This window comes from Vigna unguiculata, chromosome 8, assembly GCF_004118075.2.
Source record: "Vigna unguiculata cultivar IT97K-499-35 chromosome 8, ASM411807v1, whole genome shotgun sequence".
In the NCBI taxonomy this organism is placed as follows: Eukaryota; Viridiplantae; Streptophyta; class Magnoliopsida; order Fabales; family Fabaceae; genus Vigna; species Vigna unguiculata.
In genome coordinates, this window is record NC_040286.1 from 29,133,135 (window position 1) to 29,157,992 (window position 24,858).

General features: G+C 29.1%; 2 protein-coding genes and 1 long non-coding RNA gene across 6 annotated transcripts; all 3 read right to left on the minus strand.

The window, feature by feature from the left end:
• Positions 1-9,910: 9,910 nt before the first annotated feature.
• On the minus strand, positions 9,911-12,398 carry LOC114193018 (zinc transporter 6, chloroplastic-like). Its single transcript, XM_028082708.1, has 2 exons — positions 11,643-12,398; positions 9,911-10,330 (listed from the first exon to the last, which is right to left on the minus strand). The coding sequence occupies exons 1-2, from the start codon at positions 12,303-12,305 to the stop codon at positions 10,016-10,018; spliced, it is 978 nt and encodes a 325-aa protein (XP_027938509.1). The 5' UTR covers positions 12,306-12,398; the 3' UTR covers positions 9,911-10,015.
• Positions 12,399-17,268: 4,870 nt separating this feature from the next.
• On the minus strand, positions 17,269-20,368 carry LOC114193993. Of its 3 annotated transcripts, none has more exons than XR_003606333.1 (5): positions 20,046-20,368; positions 19,395-19,487; positions 18,379-18,450; positions 18,001-18,293; positions 17,269-17,419 (listed from the first exon to the last, which is right to left on the minus strand). It is a non-coding gene; the product is annotated as an uncharacterized LOC114193993 (long non-coding RNA). The 3 variants fall into 3 exon arrangements; XR_003606332.1 differs by having other exon boundaries at positions 18,531-19,487; XR_003606331.1 differs by having other exon boundaries at positions 18,379-19,487.
• A 2,262-nt stretch (positions 20,369-22,630) lies between these two features.
• Positions 22,631-24,099, minus strand: LOC114194768 (probable N-acetyltransferase HLS1). Of its 2 annotated transcripts, none has more exons than XM_028085169.1 (2): positions 23,826-24,099; positions 22,631-23,649 (listed from the first exon to the last, which is right to left on the minus strand). In XM_028085169.1, the coding sequence occupies exons 1-2, from the start codon at positions 23,907-23,909 to the stop codon at positions 22,678-22,680; spliced, it is 1,056 nt and encodes a 351-aa protein (XP_027940970.1). In that variant the 5' UTR covers positions 23,910-24,099; the 3' UTR covers positions 22,631-22,677. The 2 variants fall into 2 exon arrangements, with proteins under 2 accessions (XP_027940970.1, XP_027940969.1); XM_028085168.1 differs by having other exon boundaries at positions 23,745-24,095.
• Between the last annotated feature and the right edge of the window lie 759 nt (positions 24,100-24,858).

Here is a 24,858-nt window from a genome sequence, read left to right on the forward strand (position 1 = left end):
ACTTCTATTTTGTTGTGAATTATATTATATATTTCTATATTTTAATATAATTGCGTAGATGCATTGATATAGCCTCTTCCCCTTTTCTTATGCTACTTCTCCCACTCAGAATTTGACCTCGTGAACATGTCACGTTTCAAACTACCTACTAAACCAAAAGTGAGACTGCTTCATCTCATCAAATCTTTTTCCATGTTAGTGCTTTTCAGATAACCAAAATCAGATGTAATTTTATCCGTATAGGGTATTCAAGCAATATTCATGATTATTACAGAAACTTTTTGTTATGGTTTAAAGCTTCAAAACTTATACTCATGAAGGTTTGGGCAGAAAACATATTTTGTTCTATGTCGAAAACATAAAATTGTTTCCTTGGTAAGAAATAGTTTCTTTATAATAAAAAAATAAATGTCTTTAAGAACAACCAATAATAATAATAAAAGATAGACATTTCTATAAATTACACTTTTTAAGAAATAATTTGGGTTTTTTTTAGATTTTTTTATAGAAGAAAAATTGAATACAGGTTGTTTAAAGTCAGCTACAATACCAGTGGTGGCCTTGGATTTGGTACATGTCCTTAAACCTAGTTTAATGGTGTGATCCACGTAATAGAACAAAATTATGGGTTGTTGTTTATTTATAACAAATAATAATAATTGTGCGTATGATTCTCTATGTAGATAAAAAAAAATCACATCAAAATCATATTTGTCAAACGAAAATAAAATGTGGAAGTATATTTAAATTTACATTATATTAAGAGTGAGCGTGTGATATTCTAAATGTAGACAGTTATTTTCTCTCCTCATGAAATGAAGTAAAAGAATATAATACTAGTAAGGATTTTTGACCCTGATTATTTTTGCAATTATGTCCCGATTTTAAAACCGAGACATATTAGGATGAGGCAAAAAAGACACCACTTTTGGTCTCGGATCCCAATCAAAACAGAAACTCATGATTCTGCCTCGGTTCTACACACAATCGAAGCCATATGTACTCCTTTTTGGTCCCTACAGCAACCAACGTCGCAACTTCCCCACACACCTGCCACAACCTCACCATAGAAGAAGAACAATCCACCACTACCAGATCTACCTGAAAGGAAACACTCCCAGTCGTGTAATCCAATCACGACGCAACCTACACCAAAACGTGACCCACGCACCCACTTCGTTCACACACCTACATTGTAGAAAAACCCAAAACCAACCATGGCAGCAACCTCCATCAAAACTCAACCACAAAAATATAAAACACCATCAACAAATCACAAAAAAAAAAAACAAAAAAAATGGAGATGTGACAATAGACAAAATCAATGGCAACGAAAAGGCATATAAGGTGATTTCATATGTGAAATCTACACTAGTGTAATAGTTTACACTCCTACAAATGGGATCATAACCTACATATGTAACTTTTGTTTCTATTAATCCATCGTCAAATCAGAATACTACTTGTGGTATCCACACAAGTAAGTATTTATACACTGATATCTCCTCACAATTATGACATTAACCATAAATTTAATATTAACATACAACTTTATGATTTTAGCTAATTAAGTAATGGTCTTAACACATTTAAATAAAATATATAAAAAATACTAACAATCTTCCACTAGTCACATACCTTTTCTTATAAATGTGTTTGACTTTATGAGCTCAAAATTTGCAATTATATATTTAGGACATATTCAAATAATTGTCAGTGGTATCAGTACATAAAACTAAAACAATAGTTGTTATATTAATCATAACTAAAATCATTAATGATTACTAAAATAAACTCAACAAAAGAATTAGATTAAATTATACTTTTAGTCCCCATTTTCGTAGCAAAATTTGAATTTGGTCCCTCAATTAATTTTTATCTCAATTTGGTCCCTATTTTGGGAAATTTGACTCAATCAAGTCCTTTCCGTTAGTAGTGAAGTAACGGTGTTAAATGGATGCCACGTGTCAGTTTCTGGATTTTTGAATTTTTTTATTTTTTTTTTGAATTTTTTTTTTGAATTTTTTTATTTTTTATTAATTTTTTAAAAATTTTTAAAAAAATTAAATTTTGCCACGTGTCAAGCTGACATAGTGCCACGTGGCAGTGACAGTGCCATGTGTCACTATTTGGGAGGTGTCATTTTCTCATTTTCAATTTGGTCCCTGTATTTTATCTTTTGTCTCAATTTAGTCCCAATTTTTTTAAAAATTATGCAATTTCGTCCCCCTCCAAATTGAAACAAAAATTATAAAATGTTATACAAATATTTTTATTAAATATGATTTTTTTATTCAAATTGATATTTTTATTATATATTTTCAATAAAACCAAGTTTCTTTAAATTTGTTTCACATTAAATTTTACTTAAAATTGTTTTCAAATTTTAAATTTATTTGTTTTTTATTGTTACATAAACTAGTTAATTTTTCTTAAATTATATAATTGTTATTTTTATACTAACTAAAATATTTTTATAGAAATTATTGAATTTTACACATTTTAAAAATATGCAATTATTTAAAATATAAATTCAAATAAAAAACAATATTAAAGTATAATGTAATAAAATATCAATATAATTTAGGAATTTTTTTATTAACATTATTTTCTATTAACAACTTTAAAACAATTTTAAATAAAGTTTAACGTAAAATATAAATTAAAATAAACTTAATCTTGTTAAAAATATTTACTTGAAATATCAATTTTGATAGAAATATTTGTGCATATTTATATAGAAATTAAATTTGGTTTCAATTTGGAGAGGGACAAAATTGCACAATTTTTACAAAAATTGGGACTAAATTGAGACAAAAAATAAAATACAGGGACCAAATTGAGGATGAGAAAATGACAACTCCCAAATAGTGACACGTGGCACTGTCATTGCCACGTGGCACGATGTCTGCTTGACACGTGGCAAAATTTTAATTTTTTAAAAAAATTTAAAAAATTAATAAAAAATAAAAAAAAATTCAAAAAATCCAGAAGCTGACACGTGGCACCCCATTTAACACCGTTACTCCACCACTAACGGAAAGGACTTGATTGAGTCAAATTTCCCAAAATAGAAACCAGATTGAGATAAAAAATAATTGAGGGACCAAATTCAAATTTTGCTACGAAAATGGGGACTAAAAGTATAATTTAACCAAAGAATTAAAAGTATCAAATTTGACCATGGTGGTGAATATTGTGGCAAACATGATGGCTCAAGTAAACAACGTCTAAAACCTTTTGCAAAGTACCTAGGGGAATGTGGAATTATTTCATAGTACACAATGTCATGGTCACCTAACATAAATGGTGTAGTAGTTGAAAGATGAAACTAAATTCTTAAAGATATGATAAGGAGCATGATTTGTCATTCTACCTTGCCATAGTCACTTCGGGAAGAGACACCAAAGACTACAACTTCCATTCTGAATAAAGTGTCAACCAAGACAGTTGCTAAAACCTTTATGAGCTTTGGGTTGGGTGAAAGCCTAGTGTAAATCATTTTTGTGTATGAGAATTCCAGTTGAAGCAAGGCCTTATAAGCCAAATGAAAAAAAATGGACTCATAAACATTAAAAACTACTTTATTGGTCATTCTAAAAATTCTAGAGGTTATATATTTTATGATTCCAAATTGAAGACAATTGTTGAGATGAGAACTGTCACATTCTTTGACGATATTGAGCTTGGATGAAAGAATGAGGTTAGAAACTTTGTCCTAGAGGAAGAATCGGTAATAATTCCATAATCGATTGATATAGTTGGTTTTGATAAAGCAAGTTTTTAACCTTTGCAAGATATTCCCACTCAAGATGATTTGGTCATTCATGAAGATCAAACTTAAGATCCTTAAGAACCTATGCTTCAGACTCAGTACCTTTCTGCAGATCCACAAGAAAAATGAGAAGTGATATTCTAGATGATTGATATTTATCCAAGAACATGAGAAAAATAATAGTATGATGGAAAATGATTCGGTCAAACTCTGTCAAGCCATGCAAAATTCCAACTCAAATGTTGATTGAAGCAATGAATGAGGAGCATTAGTTCATCCAAGGTAATAAGATTTGAGAACTTGATCTATTACCAAAAGGCGTGAAACCCATTAGATGAAAATGGATATTTAAGACCAATGGGCATTGCAAAGGTAATGTAGAAAGTATAAAGCTCGTCTTATGGCAAAGGGTATACCTAAAAGGAAGTGATTGACTTTAAAGAAACATTCTTTCTAATTTCATTGAAAGACTCGTTTAGGACAAGTATGACTCTTGTTGAATATTATGATTTAATGCTCCATCCAATGAATATCAAGACAACATTTCTAAATGCTAACATTGATCAAACAATCCATATGGTACAACCAGAAAACTTTGTGTTGGGGACCCAAATAATAGGGTTTGCAAACTGAAAAAAAAAAATTCACTTACAAGGTAAAACAGACATCTCATCAATGTACTATTAATTTCATAAAATAATTTTCTCATGATTTTGAGACAAATCTTATCGTCGATCGTATATATTACAAACTTAGTAGGAGCGAATACATTTTAGTGTTCTATATGGTAATGACATACTATATTCTTAGACATTTCTAAATTACATAATCTGAATTATATTCTAATTCTCATAAATATATTTCAAATTTATTAAATTCAATTTATTTTTTAAACAAATTTAATGTTAAAATGAAATATAAATAAAAATTATAAATTAACAAACAACTTGTTCGTTAGCTTTAAATTTTTTTTTTTAAACTGGTAACTTTAAATGAATTTTTAAAGTCAGAAAATAAATTATTCAAACACAATCCCAATATCACGACCTCCTTAAAAAACAAAATAAGTCAAGTTTGAAAAGACAGACTTCTCGATAGAATATTTTAATTTTAATGTTTTCTAAAAGTACAAAAGTAATAATTAAAGCGAAAAATATCAATATCATTTTTCAAACGAATCATCAATTCTATATTAAACTAATAAATTGTTAATTAGGCAAGTTTGTGGGAATATTTTATCTTTTTATTTATCACATATTAAAGAGCCTTACATGCTTATTGACTTAAAACAGTAATAAATGTATCTTAAATAGTTTTAAAAGATTAAATTATATGTTATGTGGCTTAAATAATGTACACGTATTGCTAATATTATTGCATGAACTGGTATTAAGAAATTTGTGATTAGAAGTGAAGAAAAAGAGCTTTGGGTCTTACAAGAAATTGGATCGAACCCCACTCTGTCACACTCAACCTTTTGGGCCTTACACGTTTTTTTCCTTTTTGTCTCTTCTCATGTTTGTCTTCACCACCGTTAATTCCGTCTCATTTATTTGCTGAAATTTAATTTTTTCCATGAGTGTTATTTTTAAATTCTCAACCATATTTTACTTTTCTTTTTTATGTTAAAAAGATGTGTTTTATGACACATTTTTTGTTTTTTTAAGTGTGATGGTTTAGAAACATAAAGTTGTGTTTACTATACGACTTTATGAAACATAAAGTCAATTTATTATTTTAAGTGAAGTGTAATTGAGGTAATTGATATAAATTAAAAGTGAAAAAAATTTGGTCAAAGTAATTATATTTTAAATGGAAGTATAATAATGTATAATATTCATTGTTTATATATGAATAGTTAATATGATTATGATTTTTATTTTGAAATATTTTTTTTTTGTTTACTTGAGATTGGTTCATCAGTCTTGTAATGAATGTGAGAATAGTAGTTGTCCACCGTGATTATTGGTATTGCAAAGTAGAGTTGAGAATGAAATTGGAATTAATATTTGATTTGAAACCAGATGAAATTAAATTTTATAAACTTGTAATTGATTTTCAGCATGCATATTTGTAAACGACAATATAAATAAACAATAGTAATATGAGCAAGAAAGTTGAAGAGTCTAAAATTTTTCAAAAATATACCACCAATTATTTAATTTGATTATTATATCATTATTTATTAACTGATTTGAGAATTGTTAACCCTTAAACATAACTCATAATTTTGTGATCAGAATGTCTGCTCCTAGAGATGATAAAAGTCCATACTTGCTAAGTAAAATTTATGACAAATGAATGTTCTTAATGAATACTTATAAGTAATAAATATTTTTTTTAATTAAATGTTAGTTAATGGATGGGTACAAATAATCCTAGTATTTAATATGTGGTGGATATTCTCTACTTCTTAATATTTCGTTAATAAAGTTTATTTAAATATTGAGAAAATCAAATAGTAACAATAAAGTTATTGATGATAAATTTATTAAATGAAATAAATTATGTATAATAATAAATTATTCTATACAAATATTAACACTGTTCCTTAAATCGATTATTCATTAAAATTGATTACTTAAACAAATTTAAATTTATAGCTTAAGTTTTTATGTACAGAAATTGTTAAAATACATTAATTAAATAATTAATAAATATAAACTCTTTATTGATTAGGTATTAATTAATAATTTAACAAAAAAATTCTTGACCAGTTATAACAACCCAAAAATTCTACAACAAACATTCAATAATACTTAATTATCATATGGTCCTATAATTATATGTGAACTAATTCACATTACAATTCTTAATAACAGAATTAAGTTTTTGTAAACTAAACTTTATAATAGAAATTTTATTTACAGTTTAGCCCTTTATTCAAAACATACAAAGCATATTCATGTGTTTTTTTAAATCTTTTATAGCTTTTTAAAATACTAATTTCTTTTATCTTTATACATACAATTTTACAAAATATTTTTTTTTTTACAAAATTTAATGTACAAAAAATTTAATTTGTTCAATTGTTTTTAATCCATTTTCTCGGTATTGGCTATCTTAAAGAAAGATATTTCAAAATACATTAAAGTAAACACATGTACTTCAAAATATAAGTTAAGGATTTTTATTTTGAAAAAAAAAAACTTTAATTTATCATCTCTATAATGTTCCTAAACTAATTTCTTCATTTTCCCAATCCAGTTCTACACTACTGTCATTATTTTGTTCCAAATTCTATTCTCATAAAATTTCCCAATCCAACTCTACCGCTACTATCATTATTTAGTTCCAATTTCTATTCTCATAAATTTTCCCAATTCAGCTCTATGGCTACTATCATTGTTCCAATTTCTATTCCTATATATATATATATATATATATATATATATATATATATATATATATATATATAAATAAAGGAAGAGACCAATGATCAATGTAGAAGTATCATAACACATATAGATCCTTGTTTTCAGAAGATTAGTGTATTGAAATGTGAGACTTTGCACCTGTTATGTTTTTCTTTTTCTCCTCTTCCTCAACAACAATAACTCAAGTGAAACAATCATATAAGTTATCTAGTACTAACAAGGTTAACTTCACTAGTTCCATGAGTATGATCCTCTTTCATATCATACCCTCTGTCATGTGAAGGCTCCTTTGACTCTCACCACCTAGTTATCTACTATATATGAGTCACATACCAGTAGAGTCATTATAGTCTCACCTCCCATGTTTGCTTCAGTACACTTAAACTAATCTTAGATTAGCATTTTCTCTTGGAAATAACTAATTTGAACATCCTAACACTAGAACATTCACACTTAGTCATGCATTGTCAAAAAAATGATAAACAATCATAATTATAAAGATAACATATAATGAAAGTCATTTAAAAACATATAAACTATCTCTAGTATGGAAAATATCAGAGTTACCGTTCAACACCAAAGAACCACCGTCCAATGCTACAAAATCAAAGACTCAATGTTTGCCAAAATACGTAGTGCTGCCCAGCAGTAGTAGTTGTCGCCCAACCGCAATGCAACATGCATATTTGTTTAATGCAATTTGTGCATTTTATCAACATCCTAAACCCTCCACTTTTTAATTCACATGTTATAACACTTCACATACACATACTACATTCATATAAATACAAGCAACATACCACATTCAAATAATACCTTAATCAAAGCATTCAACTGTGTCTACTATTTTCATCTCACAAGAATTAAGAGTGTAAGTATGTCCCTAATTGATTTGTTAGTCAAACATATTCTAAAGATCTAAATACAACATCCAAGATATTTTCATCATTCAAATATAAGTAATAACATCATCAAAGGCACACACATTCATTCCATCTCTTATTGGTAACATTTTTTAGTCACAACTAATCTCTCAATTTCAATAGATTCCCTACTACCAAAATCTATACTTCCACATGTTAAATTAATAACATTTTCTCAAGTTTCCATAATTATCTATTCATAAAAATATCACCATGACTAACACTATTCAACAAAATAAGACATTTCACGTAAGATTCTCAATTTAACATAATTATTACCGTCACCTATTTATATCATAATTTGTACCAATTTAGAAATCATTTTAGTTATCAATAATTTTAAGTTTATAAATTAATATTTAAATTGATTATTATAATAATTAATTATTTTTTATTACTAAAATTAGTTATAATAAGATATTTTATTATAGTAAATAGTTTATACTCATGTTTTTTAATTGAAGTGAAATGTGGCTTTTCTCTTTGATAGAAGATGAAGGTTGGATATGAAGATAATTAAAGAGAAAAAGAAGGAACGTAACTTTACGAAAGATAAAGATGAGCACTAGGAATCAAAATCATAGGATTCCAAATTCCTCCCAAATTGAAAAACACTTAGTGGAATCTGTGTATATACTTTCAACTAAACTTCCAAAGAGGCCATATTTTAATATAATGATAAATTAATTTGATACTCCAAGCTTGGAGACCAAATAGTGGTATCCACATTACTCCACTAGGCATCCAACTTTTTCAATTTCCCCTAATTAATGCTCATTTTACCCCTTTTTTTTTTTTTTAAACTTCACTAATTCAGAATTGAAGATAACAAATGCGAGGAAAAGCATAGTGCCTAACTATTAATTGCCTTTACCCATTTTATTCTACTCTAACTTTAACATTGTAGACAACATACTTTATGAAACTCACTAATCAAACTTATAAGAGTAGCTTTCTAATTTCATCGCTGGATTCATTCATTTCAAAACAATATATATAAAAATAGAGTTAAAAATTAGTGTTAGTGGTGATTAAAGAGAATAAAAGCGAACTATATTAAAATTATACACTAAGATAAGCTTCTCTAATCTATACCTTAATGACCTCTAATAGTTTTAGACATTAAAATTATACTTAAGTTAACAATATTATTTTAACCTTCAAAATTATTGGTTGAAATACACCATTAATAAGACTAATTTATGTGACAAAATTGTACATATCGGAAAAATTAAATATGAACTCTCCGATACAAAATATATGATTTCACTACTAAAAAAATTCATATTTTCTTTCAATTTTGTTTTGAAATATTTTTTGTTGAAAATGCTTACAAGTTTTGTTGTAAAAAAAAATTGCAAGAAATTACTACAAATTTTCTTGCAAAATATTTTGTATAAAACACTTTTCGCTACAAATATTGTAAGAAATACTTACAAATTTTATAATTTTGTAGGAAATGATTACCCACGAAAAAATTATCTGTCAATTAAAATTTTTAGAAAAAAGTCTTTTCTTACAATTTTTTTTAACAAATTTACAAAAAATATTTCATATAATATGAGAATTTCTATTAATATTTATTAGTGAAATAAAATTTCTTTCTAACGATATTCATATAATTATCATGAACTTGTTGATATACATTAAAACTAATATCCTTAAGTAAGATTTTGAATATTAAAGGGAAAGACTCCTCCTATATTATTCAACAATAAGTTTTAGTTAAACACATTTAAGTTGATTCATTGAATTTAAAGGATTCAACACTAGAAATATTCACTCCAATAATTTTGTTATTTTTTCTTCCTAAGTTATATTACATACATATGAAGTTGACATAGGTAAATTTTGAAATGGTTTATATATGATTGAAGTGTAGGTTTGTTTTGTCCATTAGCAAGCTGCACATTTGACAGAAAGTTGAAGGTACAAAATTTTCAAGCCCAAAGAGCAAGAATAGACATTGCAGCAGAACCAAGGGTCAAAGCAAGAAAAGATATTTTCTTCAACCGAGGAGTAGAGTTCATAAGCTTGTTGTGAAAAAAGTCAACTGCTATGAGATCAACAAGGGCCATGTAAATTAGTATTCCTGATGAAACTGAACCCAGTAACCCTTCCAGGATTAAGGCATTTGGATTGCTATCATCGTACCCTGTCAGAGAGAACAATGCCATCCCCAACATTATCCCCATTGGTGTTGTCACTGCAAACATCATGCACATGTATGCTGTTGTTCCAAAGCTAAATCCTGCCTGTAACAATCATCATACAACTTTCCACAATTCTTAAAAACTTACAAAGAATAATACAATTACTTAACATTAAACAGTACAGAATTCAATAAAATGAATTAATTGGAATACACTTACATTTTTTTTTTATATTTATGGAGTAATAAATTAGCATGTGCAGAATAATAAGTTGTTACCTTTGATATAGTTTCATGTTTTAAAAAGTCATATCACATTTCAATTGGCTAATAATATAACATTTTTTTCTTAATTACTTTATTTTGGGAAAACTTTAACACATACCTGAGAGGTGGAGGGTAATTGGTGCTACTGTTTAATTAATTACGAAAGAATATCAAACATTAATAGTTATCATGATTAAAAAGGCATTAATACTTTATTCTGATCAAAATGACTTTGTGAACACTTGAAACATTGTTATTGATTGGGGAGTGAGAGAGATAAAGAAGCAATAGAATATTTATTTATTATGTTTTTTATTATTATCATAGCAGTCACAGGGTGAAACTATGATCTCACAAACATCTCACGGTTTCCAATTCGTGACCGCACAAGCCACACAAACACATGTAATAAATTAATTAAAATATTCCTCCATTGCCTCTTTTCTAAATACACATTTTAACTTTGCAAAATCCTATTTAACTCTTTTTTAACTATACCCATGCTTGAATTAATGGATAAGATAATCTGGAGAGGTCATTAATAATAAATTAAAAATAAATAAAAGGAACACAATATATACTCTTATGTTTTCAATTCTATAAATAACACTAAAATGGCCTGAATACAAATCCATACTTATCCACAAAAATTACTGAAAAATCAGTCACACGTAATGTTAATTTGGGAAGTTAGGGTCTTTATCCCAATAATTTTAGATGATGATTTACAATTATAACCTTTAAACACTCTAAGCCCCGTTAATTACCAGAAAGGGGAAACTAATAATATAACACAGATTTCAGACAACAAATGAACAAAAAAAAAGTAGAAATAAAAATGTGTTTTTTTATAAACAATGTTTTAGAAACTCCCATAAACGCGACACCTGTTACACTATTTTCCTTCATAAAAAACAGGTATGAAGATATAAATTTTGACAAGAAAAAAATGTAGAAGTCAATAAATATAATCCAGTTCAAAATTTTCCAATGTTCAAATTTTAATTATTATAATTATAATCAACAGATTATTTAAGAACCTGCAATTATTTATTAATTTATTTTCAGAAACCTAATTAAAAACATAGTGATTGGAACAAAATCTAATAAGAAAGATTTAAGAAAAGTAATGGAAGAAGAGAAAGAACCTGAGCGACGCAACCACCGAGACCCATGCCTTCAAATATTTGATGAAATGCCAAAGCGGCAACGAGAGGTCGAATAGTGCAAACGTTCTGAGACATTCCCATGGTAACTCCGATAATCACAGAGTGAAAAATAATCCCAATCTCAAGCACCTGCGAAACCAGCCTCTGTTTCAGTCTCACCAATTCTTCACCTCTTTCACCGTCGCCGCCGGAGCCATGGCACCCACCGCCGAGCTCCAACTCCTTCTCCTGCGCCACCACCGGCGCGTACTGCGCGTGCTCCACGTGCGAGCTCGCCGCAAGGTCCACCAGGAGCGCCAGAAGAGCGCCCACAAGCGTCACGAGCCCCGCGAAGGGGAAGTCCTTCCAGGGATGGCGCGACGCCACCTGGCAGTCGGCGAGTGCGGCGTACGCGTCTGGGAGCACGTGGACCAGCGAGGTGGAGAGAATCACCCCTGCCGCGAAACACTTGATCACGACTATGGCCTTGTCGTAGAGCGGCTTCCCGCGGAAGATCCCGGCCAGGAGCACCGGCGACGACATCCCCGCCACGCTCGTCAGGAAGATAACGAAGATTGAGACCACTTTGAGATGCGCCGCCGCCACACCGTCCCTACACGCCGCCGTTCGAGCCAAGTCCGTGACGCACGCCGACGACGCCATGCACGAAGGAAGAGAGAGAAAGGTTAAAGAAAAAGAAAGGTGTGGGGATGAAGAAAAAGAGAGTTTTGAAGAAATGAAGTTGGAAGAATCAGAAGAGAGAGTGATAAATGGTGTGGTGTGGACCAGCCTCTGGTGGGGTTCGATTTGTCATGGAATGACTCATTTTTTCACAGTTTCTTCTTTTCCTTCCAATTTTTATCACTCACGCTTTCTTCCTCTTTCAGATGAATTTCCATTTCTATATTCAAAATAAATAATAATATTTTCCCTTATTTTTTATAAATGAAACAACCAAAATATGTGTGCATTTGGTTGCTTATGTTTGCAGTTAATGTTTAATTTAATTATTGAAAAATACTATTTCAATTAGTAATAGAAAAAGTGTAATTAATTTCACACCTCGAGTTATAAATATATGACGGGTTTATCAGTAATTTGCTCCATTCCCATGTGGGTGTCATTAAATCAATATCCATATATTTAATGAACTTTTTTTGTAACCACAAATATTTATAAATAATTGTCATTTTATATACAAATGAAGAATAATACGGTTAAATTCATTGACTTTCTTCGCCTTTTTAGAACATAAGTATTGAAAAACTTCTTTAATAATTTTGAGGTTTTATTTATAATTAAAATCATTTACAAATTTTAAATTGTTTTTATCAGTAAACTCATGTCTCAATGATATGCAGCAGAGAAAAAAAAAACTTATTGTATCAATAATAGACATGTACGGAACCAACCTCCATAATTTGGATCTGTAGTGTATGTATAAAATGAAGTATAAAATATTTTACCTTCCAATGTTATAAAATATTGATATCAATGCACAATAATCATAATCATAAACTTGTAAGGAAAAAAAATAAACTTATTATAACTATGCTTGAAAAGTGGAGTTTAATACTCATTAAAGGACATGTGTTCTTCAAATTGGGTAGATACATTATTCATATATTAACGAGTATATAGTACAAAATATCCAATTTATTTATTTATTGTTTACAACTTATAATTAGATTTATGGAAAGTCAGAAATATATTATAGAGCCTTCTAGTCAATATGTCAATAAGTATGGTAGTTTTTATTTTCTTATTACGTTTATGTTTATGCATATACCCTGTTGCTCCGAGATATAATTAAGTATATACTAACACAAAACTAGTTTTTGACATGTTATTTTTAAATTTAGACGTTAGAGAAAATTTTGACGTCTTATTTAGAGGTGTCAAATTAATGTCAAAGTTAAAAACAAACATTCAAGAACGTATATCAAGTAAGAGTTCAATTACTCAACGATGGATATCACAATATTCTAATAATTGGTGTCATTTCAAATTAAAATTGGACAACATTTGAATTCTATTAGTATATTACCAAATGTTAAATTTTTCTTTTTTCTAAATTTTTGTTTGTATTTATACTTTACCCAAACCTAAAAAGCAAAAAAATATTCCAGCACAATTTACACTTTTATGTTTAGTAAAGTCTCGATTTCACTATTACGTACATCAAGTTTACACCAATATGGAAGATTAAAGAATATTAATCGTTTCTTCCAGATGTTTTACTCAATGATCATCTTCTTTTGATGTTTTTCGAACACAATGTCATTGTTTTTCACCTAGTTATATACTCCTTGACCATTGAGGGGTCTCGACACAACTTCATCCTCAGGATTTTCATTAAATGTTTTTTCATTCTACGGTAAGGATGATTTCGAGAAAGGAATTTTTGATGTCTTGTATACACAATTTTTTAATCATACTTCAATTGAATATAACTCATATTTTCTTCACAAATGGGACATGCAAAATGACCTTTAACATTGTAACCACTCAAGTTTTCATACACTAGGAAATCATTTATTGTGCAAAATAACATTGCACGCAAACAAAAAGTTTCTTAACAATATGAATCGAATGCATCGACACTTTCTTCCCACAATAGTTTCAAATCATCGATCAATGGCTTCAGGTACACATCAATGTCATTTCTAGGTTGTCTAGGACCCTATCATTATAGAAAACATATAAATTTTCTCTTCATGCACAACAAAAATGAGAGATTGTAAATCATCAACAAAATTGGCCATGAACTATATTTGATACTTAAGTTCTTATAAGGATTCATGCCATCTATAGCAAGTCCAAGTCTTAAATTTCTTGGCTATACATCAAATTCTGAAATGTTTCATCAATAACTTTCCATTATAGAGAATTAATTGGGTGTCGAAGAATATTATCACACTTTCTTCCATCAACGTGTCATTTCAAGTTCTTCGCATCTTCTTTAATGACAAACATAAATGTTGGCAAGAGTCAAAAGGCAAAAGGCAAGAGTCAAAAGGCAAAAGGCAAAAGGCAAAAGGCAAAAGGCAATAGTTGTTTATGTCTTGTAATTTGTGTATGTTATTTAAAATAGTTAAATTAGTAAGTAAAGAGTCAAAAGGCAAAACTCAAGCAGTAGAGTACTGAGACAGTTTATTTTTGCAAAACTCATTGAAATAATCAATTATCACTATTGATAATAGATTATCACTTGCTGACAATAGATTATCATAACGAGAAAAATGTTCAGAAAAAATTTGTGATAATCGATTATTTGTGGTAGTGACTTACCTTTTCATATTTTAACCTAATTTCTAAATAGGCTTCTATAAATAAAGTGGTAGGCTTTCATTTGGAGATATAGAAGTTAGAGAAGTTTGAGTACTTGAGACCTCTCTCTGGGAAGGTTTTGAAAAATCTGGTGTGGGTAGAGCGATAACTTTCATAAAGTGGAATCTTGAGTGATTGAGTGCTTTTGTTGTTGCTAGGAGAAGTAGGTTGTCATTTGTGTAATTCAAAGGAGGTGTTCATTCTTTGTGTGATTCAACGAAGGTGTTTCTTCATCTTTTGTGTGATTCAAGAGAGGTGTTCATCCCTTGTGGATTTCAAGGGAGGTGTTTTCATCTCTTATGGTTTCAATAGAGGTGTTTTCTAAACCTCAAATTCTCTTATATGTTATTGTAGTTGTGATTTAGTTTACTGATTGACTTAATATCATTTTAGAGAGATTAACAAATGGGTGTAGGGTCTTTTAATCTGAAGCAATATATACCTTGTGCAATTTTCTCTTTCGTACCATCTTTATCTTATTGTGGTTATTAAAATAAAGGAAAGAATTTTAATTGAACTTTGATATAAAAAAAAAAACTTTTAAAGCACAATTTGTATTAAGAATCCAATTTATCCTCCTTCCTTCTCCTTCCTTGATTTTTGTCCACACTTAATCATTTAGTTGCATGATTATAATATATATATATATATATATATATATATATATATATATATATATATATATATATATATATATATATATTACATCTAATTATTTTATTTTGCTTTTTAAAGAAAAAATTAACATTTGTTTTTATATTTTAATAAAATAAAATATTTCTTTTAAATTTCTTAACACCTTGAAAATGGGATGAAGAAAATTTAGTGAAAAGAGATATTATGACGTTATTAATAAAATAATAAAAAATATTAATCTACATACAAAAATTATAATTATATAAAGGATTAAAGGAAAGGGATTTAAAGTATTGCATTTACATAAACCTCCTTAAACAATCTTTAATAATAATAAAAAAATCTTATTACACCATATCATATTTCGTATTATATTTTTACAAGTTTTAATTCAACAGTGAAATCTTATTTAGGAATCCAATTTTTTATAATTTTTATTTTTATTCCAATTTTTTTACAATTTAATTATTAATATATTGTTTTTATTCTTAAAATTAAAGTTCTTACATTAACACTCAATTCACTACAGGATAAATAGCTTGGTCAAGGAAACGTGGTCATATGAAAGGCATGAATTAACAAAAGTAGGAAAAAGTGGAATGAAGAAGTTAGGAAGAATGACCTAACTAAAGAACCAAGCTATGAAGAAGTTATGAGGTGCAGGAAGAATTGCATGGAGGTGCACGAAACAGCTGCCTCTTTAAAATAGAACCGTTTCCTTTTACTACTTTTTCTGGGCCTAGAATCTGTTGTCCGAACAATGCAAAGCCCACACACAATCCAATAAAATCAATTTTCAAACCCATTATGCGATTTGTTTCAAATCCATTCTCATTGTCAACCCAATAGTTATGTTAAAGAAGAATTAAATGGAGTTATTTTTTCTTATAAGTTAAATTTTAGTCAATTTATTTCTCTTTCGTGTCATTTTTCTTACGGTTAAATTTAATCTAGAATTAAAATTAAAGTGGGTTTTTTTTTCTGTCTATTATAGAAAGGGGACATTATTTTCTTTATTCGGTTATTAATTTATTGTCTAACCAATTAAATAAATGGTTAATGATGGATAACAGTTAAATAAATATGATTTTCAAATATTTCTTAATCGTATTTTTTATGCATTCACGCATTTAATATTATATATGTATACTACAGAAAAAATGACTTAGACAATGAAGCAAAAACCATGACCTAAAGTAAAGAAACTGAGGCCTAAAGATTAGACAACAAATTGGCAATGGATTTGCAGTCGTGGCCTATACTAGAGGCAACGATTTTTTTCAGTTTAGGCCAGAAAATTCAAAAACTGTTGCTTATTATGCAACAATTAAAAAACATTGTTTTAAATATTCCAATAGACAACAGTTTTTTGGCCAATATAATGCAACGGTTTTTTTCGTGTTGCTTATTTCTATAGGCCGCATTTATGAAAATGTGGAACAAAATAATTTAAAATATAATTTTAATTTGATCTATGCATTTAGACAATACTATTTTAAATGAAATATTAATAATTTTATTTGAACAATATTAATTAAAATATATTTATTCTATTAAAATAGTAGAAATAAAATAAAATAGATTAAATAAGACACTTCTAACATATAATATGGAATTGAAAATTTTCATATTGCAAAATTATATTGTAATATTGTATACAATTCCATAAATAAAAATGTTTACAACTAATTAAAAAGTATTATGTTCTCAAAAAAAGAAAAAGTACAATTTATCTTACACTTTCATTCCTCTTCATCTTCATATACCATTTGGATTTTTTATCATTCTTCATCCTCTTGATCTTCAACATCCTGAAACAAAAAAAAAAAAGTTCAATTTATCTCTTATCCAAATCCCAACTAATAAAACAAAAATAATGCAAGTCTTAACTAATAAAACATTTCATCAATATGTAAATAGAGCCTAGGTTGCATTTTGTATATATAAATTCAACAGATGTTATTAGGATCAGACAACTATATTGAAAAACGTAACACCTGTTTAAATAAAATTTCTAAACTAAAAACTGTATTACAATCATAAACCTTGAAATATGAATTTTTGTCATGCTTAAAGAACAATGCATATCCTATAAAACTGGACCAGAATGGCTAGTTTGATTGAATTGACTGTGCACCACTGGACAACCCAATCAATGCTAAATAACATTAAAAGTCAGTCTAGAACATGCTAAACTCCAAGTGAACTGAATTAAACAGGGAATTGGTCATTTAGGGTTTAACCAATTGAACCAATGCAAGCTTAATGTGAACACCAATCAGTGGCAGAATTCAACAGCATTATTATAAAATAATTCAATGCGAGATAATGCAGAACAAGGCTGAATAGCCTCAGCAGCATTATCATAAATAAATGTGGTACTCATTATTACCAAACATAGACGTCGCACGAACAGATAGTACTCCATTTGTCTTTGATTTATTAACATTCTTTCCTTTCAAAAGCGAAGATGCAAATTCCATAACTGCTTACAAGCTAGCATCAGTCGCTGCACTCCAAGGAGACGTACCTCCATTTAATGATTGTGCTTTCACAACATTATCAGTATTACAAAACATGCAATATCCCACTGCTTGCCCAAATGACACAAAGCTGACATGATACACACCCCAAAAAAACTTCAAGTTTGACACTCAATGCTTAACAACGCTATCAAATGGGGTCCTGTTTAAAGAAAAATATAAACAACGCTATCAAGTTATGTAAAGAAGGGTATGAAACTATCAGGGTAAAAATCATAGAAACCTACTTTATTAATTTCTGAAGGGCTGGCCTCTTTCATCCCACCATTCAATATGTCTATAATTTTTCTGTGCATCTCCTGCAAAAGTTTCAATCTGTAACCACAAAATAGTTTTATACAAACAAATAGCAGAAAGTATACTATAAAACTAGACTTACAGACTTTAGAACAGAGACAACCTTAACAGCAGCAAAACTGCATCATTAGCAGTCTTCATGGTGTCATCTAGTGTCAACAAGTCTTTCTCAAGCAGTGCATCAATATCAATTTCTTTATCATAAATCAACAACTAAGCATAATTTTGTAGCTTTTGTAGGCCTATTGATAATTGAATTAAAAGTAAATTATACTACATTACTTTCCAAAAGGGTAAAGACAACTATCAATTAGTTAAAAAGAATGTATGTTAAACAGTATATCCATTTCATGTAAAAAATACTCCTTGTATATTATTTTTTAACTATTTTTAACAAGAATTAAAGTTTCGAATTTCACGTTTCTTTTAAAGCCAATAAACATCGAGTCTTTTTTTTCTACCAAATTTGCACTTAGTTTATCTCTCTCATTGCTCTTCTATGCCATTAATTCTTCAATCTGCAAGGAATGAAGCATAATGCTCCTTGTCTATTAAAAAACACCTTTTTGGGCTAGTCCCTACAAAACTACATCTGACCGATATTTTTAGACGTTACACTAACTTGCTTTTATCATGGACAATAATAACGATCAAACATGTCATAGATGATAAATAGTAGATCTAATCAACATAAGTTTCATACTTAATAGGCAATTAATTATTAACAGAAGACTGATAAATCCTTATTATAACTACCAACAACAACACACATTCAGAAAAGGGCTAGCAACCAAAGTCATAAAACAGAACAATTATAAACCTATAACTTCAAATAAAAGGCATCAAATATGTAACATACTTGGCAGAGCTGAACCTGAGTTACTAACAGAAAAACGTATGCAGATTAAGCTATAAATAGTAAAGACTGCAAAGCCAAATTAAATACCATCTTGAATACAATAATTTTCCCTAGCATTTCCACTTGTCCAGCACCAGATGCTTGCCCACATAGAGTCTCTAGTGCACTTGAGATACCAAGCTGCAAGTAGCATTTCATTAGAAACAACTACACAAATTCTTAACTAGAAATGAAAGTCTTTTGTCTAGTAATGAGAGGAAGTAAGTATATTCTTGTGGGTACTTTAGAAGTCATTGTTAAGATATGTGAAGGAATTGACATCATAATTGCACAATATGTTGAAAGCAATAGGGTAATCATCTATTTTTAATCTAAATATTCAAGTGAATAAACTTCAATCAAAAATGGTAGGTCTTACAACATAATCAATAAGTGAGTGAGCAAACCCTCATCCCGCTTCCTTTCCCAAAACTCAGTGGACCTTTTTCCTTTCCCAAAACTCCCTCCAACTACATAGTACAAACCCTTATCAAGGGAAGGAGAATGTTGTTTCCAGGTAATAGAATCAAACAATAAAATTCAAACCCAAACCAAATAACCCTAGATTATAAACACAAAAGGGAAGTAACGAAATTCAAAATCAAACCAATATTCAATCAAATTAACCAACCAAAAACGAAAACCTAAGTTACATTGTACATGGTGAGAACCAAGAACAGTGATAGCTAGAGTGATTACTTGCTTAAGCCCAACCACGACGAGACGACGCTAATGTCGGCGAGAGGAGACCACAGTGGAAATGCCTCGAAGAAGGGACCTAACAACAATGAGAGGGCGACACGCGACGCTGAGCTCAATGCATTTTTAGTCAGCATTTTCAATCAGCATGCATTTTCAGATCACGATGAGACGGTGAAGGCGAGGCTTGCGAGGCGACCGCTGTGAAGAGGAGGCGACCCAGTGAAGGCGAGGGAGCAGACGACTTAGGTTTTTTTTCGCGTAGGTTCGAAGGAGGGAAATCAAAAATGCTTTGGGATTTTAGTTTTGGCGCTTAACTTAGTTTGTGCTTTTAATTTTGGAAGTATCTTTGCGTTTTTAGATTTAGTGCAGTGTTTTGTTTCAAGTTAACATTTAATTTTTAGTATTTTCAGAATTTTGGAGTTTTTAGTTAAAATTAAAAAAAAATATTTTAGGCCACATTTTAATAGATTTGGCCACACTTTATAGAGACACCATTTTGATAAATATGGTATAAATTATCAACATTTTAAAAATTGTTGCATTTAGTTTTGACTAAGCCGCACTTTTAAAAGTGTTGTCTTTTCTATGTTTAGGCAACACTTTTTTACTTGTAGACAAATTTAGTGTTGTATAAAACAAAAAATATTGTAGTATATATATATATATAAAGAAAAATGATATTTTAATTTATTTGTTTTGACTTACTTTTAATCCATCACTTTTATCACTTTTAGATTATTTATTTTAATTTTTTTTAGTGATGTAATGTGATGATCTAAAGGTGATAAAAAAAGTGGATTAAAGTATCATTATCCATATATATAAAAAGATCAGACTGTTGATAAATTGAATTTATGTCTTAAGTTTAATGATCAACATAAAATATGTATTGTTAAACTTTCATGTGATGATTTTGAACGGAAGAATGTGAATTGACGAATGCAAACAATTATATTTTAAAATTCAGTTATTTTATAATCAATCCATTATTTCTTGATTGTTTTGAGCCATTATAATTTCTAATAAAAATGCCGCTACCAGTGATATTAGTACCTATTTTGTTGTGTAAAGTGTGTGTAAAAATTTGTTGGTGTCAAAATAATAGTACCTATTTTTCTATGTATAACTAGGTATCTCATCATTCTAATTGTTTAATTTATGATATATGTGAATAATATCAATCTCTTCAAATAGTTTTAAGCATTGCCATTTAATAAATTTTAACATACATTATTTGGTCTTACTTTGTAAATCATTTTAGAAGTTTCATTACTCACTTAGTCATTATAAGTATTTTTCAAATTGTGTGGTTGAAAATTATTTATTGCATTACAAGTTTTAGATTATTACTAAAACATGTAATTATTAATTCAAGAATGAACATAAAATATATATCTTACATTGGTTCTTGATTTAATTGACTTAAAATTTTATTTGTTTTTTTATGTTTTTTTATGTTTTTCATTTGGTATGTATAGTAAAACATTGATTGACATAGTGATATTTATCTCCTTTCATATATATATATATATATATATATATATATATATATATATATATATATATATATATATATATATATATATATATATATATATATATATATATATATATTTTAGGCATAGCGAAGAAGAAAATCATGATCCATTTGAAACTTTTTTTAAGTAGCACGACGAGTTCAATTTTTTCAAAATTCATAAAGAAGCACTAAAAGAAAAACTTTAAATAATAACCAAATTTAGTGAAAAAAAATAATTAGTTAAAAAATTCTAATCGATAATAGTTTTTATTATAAATTGGTCTCTAAATTGGTCACTAACATTAATTACATAAGTTTTAGTTACCAAAGAAATTAGTTTATAGATTAGTCTCAAATAATTAATTAGAGACTAATTTAGTGACCAATTAATTTGGTAGCCAAAATCCATGTGTGATTAATTTAGAGACCAATTCATAGTAAAAACTATTTTAGTTACTAGAGACCAATTATAAGTTTTTGAAACTAATTTAGTTACTGATACTTTTTAGTTTATAAATTAGTATAAATTGACCGTTATAGTGATTAATTATTTTTTTTCATAAAATTTAGTCATTATTTAAGGTTTTTCTGTCATTCACATTCGCATACATAACAATTTCACCTTAGAAATTTAGGATTCCGCATGAGTGGTCCAATTTTAATAAATTTTTAGTCAACTAATATATTTTTTAAAAAATGGGTTAAGGTAACTCGAATAAAAAAACATATGTTATTATTTAAGTATATTAATATATCTCAAAATTGGAATAGGCTGAAATATATATATATATATATATATATATATATATATATATAATTATAAAAATATGCTTCGGTTTCGTCGAAGCATATATTATAATCGAATTGTATAAGACAATTTTGTATGTAAAATCTGCATTAATATAGTCGAAGTATATTTAACATTTTTCTACACTATAGGAAGGAGAAAATCATTTGGTCCGCACTTTGAAGTTTTTCTTAGGCCTCTCCTATTTTGATACTTATATTGGTACATCTCAAAAATGTAGCGCATGAATAGCTTGAGGAATACAGAAAAATGAGATGAAGTAAAACAGTGAATATATGTTTGTATATAAGAGAACATATAGTTTAAACCTCTCGTGGGTCTACAAAGAGAGTTCTTGGTGGCTGAGTGTTGCTCAATTCACCAAACTTGTTACTTCCTTCACTGTTCAAAGCCTTTATGCACCACAGGTCCTGGCACGAAAGCAATTTCCAATGTGGAATATGATGAATCAGATCATCTCTTCCTCCGATTTCCGTCACAACGATCTTGCACTGTTCACTCCCACAAGCCATGTTATGCACAAACTCACACAATGCCCTAACCAACTTTCCAGAAAATGGCCCTTCTTGGTACACACCATACATGAAGAAGAACCCAAAAGGGCTAAAGAAATTGGGCAAGGTTCTCAATTTCATGCATGGGAACATTCTACCAATCAAGCTCCAACTCTTTGTGAATAACATGCATGACAAAGGTGCTTTCCCTAGCTTCAGCTTGAAGATTTCCCCACAGTTCCAAACACTAACCATAGCCCAATTATTAGGAACTTTTCCATCTAAACCAAAATCACCATCACCTTTGAAAGAAGCCACCCAAGTTCCCAGGTTCAGCTTGTTCCTCAGTATATTCTCTATGTCACTAGGGAAAAACTCAGTGGATCCCATGAATCTTCTGTAAAGAGATTCAGCCTCTTCAACCTTCACCATGGCTATCTCAATGTCGGGTGAGATTTGAAACTGATGGTGATTCACTGGGTTTATGAGTATAGTTGGAGTCCTAAACTTGGTGTAGCAAAACTTCTCCATGAAGAGGTTCGTTGAGGCGTGGTTTTCTTTCTCTGTGGCCATGTATGCATATTCCACACCGTTGGAAGTGAACCATTCTTCTAGCCTTCGCACAAGACTTGATCCAATGCCTTTTCTTCTGCTGTGAGGAGAAACTCTGAGGCCTAAAACATACCCCACCTTTGCCATATTATTAGGATGACTATGAACTGTCACCATTTTTATCAAGCCTTGAATCACACCAACCAGTTCATTCTCCATCTCTGCCACCTAACACCAAATTAACCAATAAGTGGTGTATAAAAGGACCACACAAAAAGATTATTATAAATGCTATTGTACAGTGTATATATGTATATATATACCAGCATTATGTACATGGGACTGTTCCGAATCCTACACATGGGGTCACCCATAGTGTATAACACGCTTTCTGATGGCCCTACCTTGCATCTTCTTTCAAGATCTTCTACCTTAGCTCTATCAGAGTGACCCTCGTAGCTTCTGATTATGAACTTCTTGAATGCCATGTTCAGTGAAACTTAGTGTTGAAGAAAATGTTTGAGTTATATGCATGGAGCTTTAGAGAAAATGAAAGGAGATGAGATATTCATACTAGTGAGTTCTACAACAGGAACAGTGGTTGTGGAAAAACTTCACACAGATAATGATTTATATGCAGCAAAAAGAGAGATACTATAATGCAGATATTTGTATAATGGTTAAACTCGACCTCAGCATACGTATATAAAGACAGAATTGAGTTTATGCCCTAGTACCGTGGTTCGTTATCGATATCTAGTGGATGATTAGAATTGTGAAAAAGCAGGTGCATGAATTTGGGAAATAAATATAGAATGGACTTAGTAGCCAAATAAATTTAATTAATCTAATTACAAGAACAGATTAATACAAGTTCCCCTTTGCATATTTATCCCTACCAAATATATAGATGCACAATTGTTAAATATTTTCAGCAATGGTGATCAAATAATGGGTTAGCCACAATTGTTTAAGGATTAATCACACTCCATTTAAAAAAAAAAAAATCATCACGTCGATTCAATTTTTATCTTATAAGTCGATTTTGTAGAATTAAATTAAGTTTAAAGTATATTTTTTAACATAGTATTAAAATCATGGATTATAACCTATGTAACAAAATTTGTGGTTTATTTTATCTATTGTTCTACCGTTATCAAATCATTCGTTAATATCTAGTCTCACATTCGAACTAGATATGCCTCAATGTGATGTGATATATTGAAAATCTTACATTAATTAAAGATGAGATCAATTTATAACGTATAAATGAGTACACATATCACTTTACAAGTCAATTTTGTAGGATTAAGTTAGGCTAAGTTAACTTCTTAACAATACGTCAATTTAAAAAAAAAAAGTATTAGAAAATAATTTTTTAAATATAAATTCAAATAAAAATATAATTTAAACCATTGTAAATTTACCACAAATATT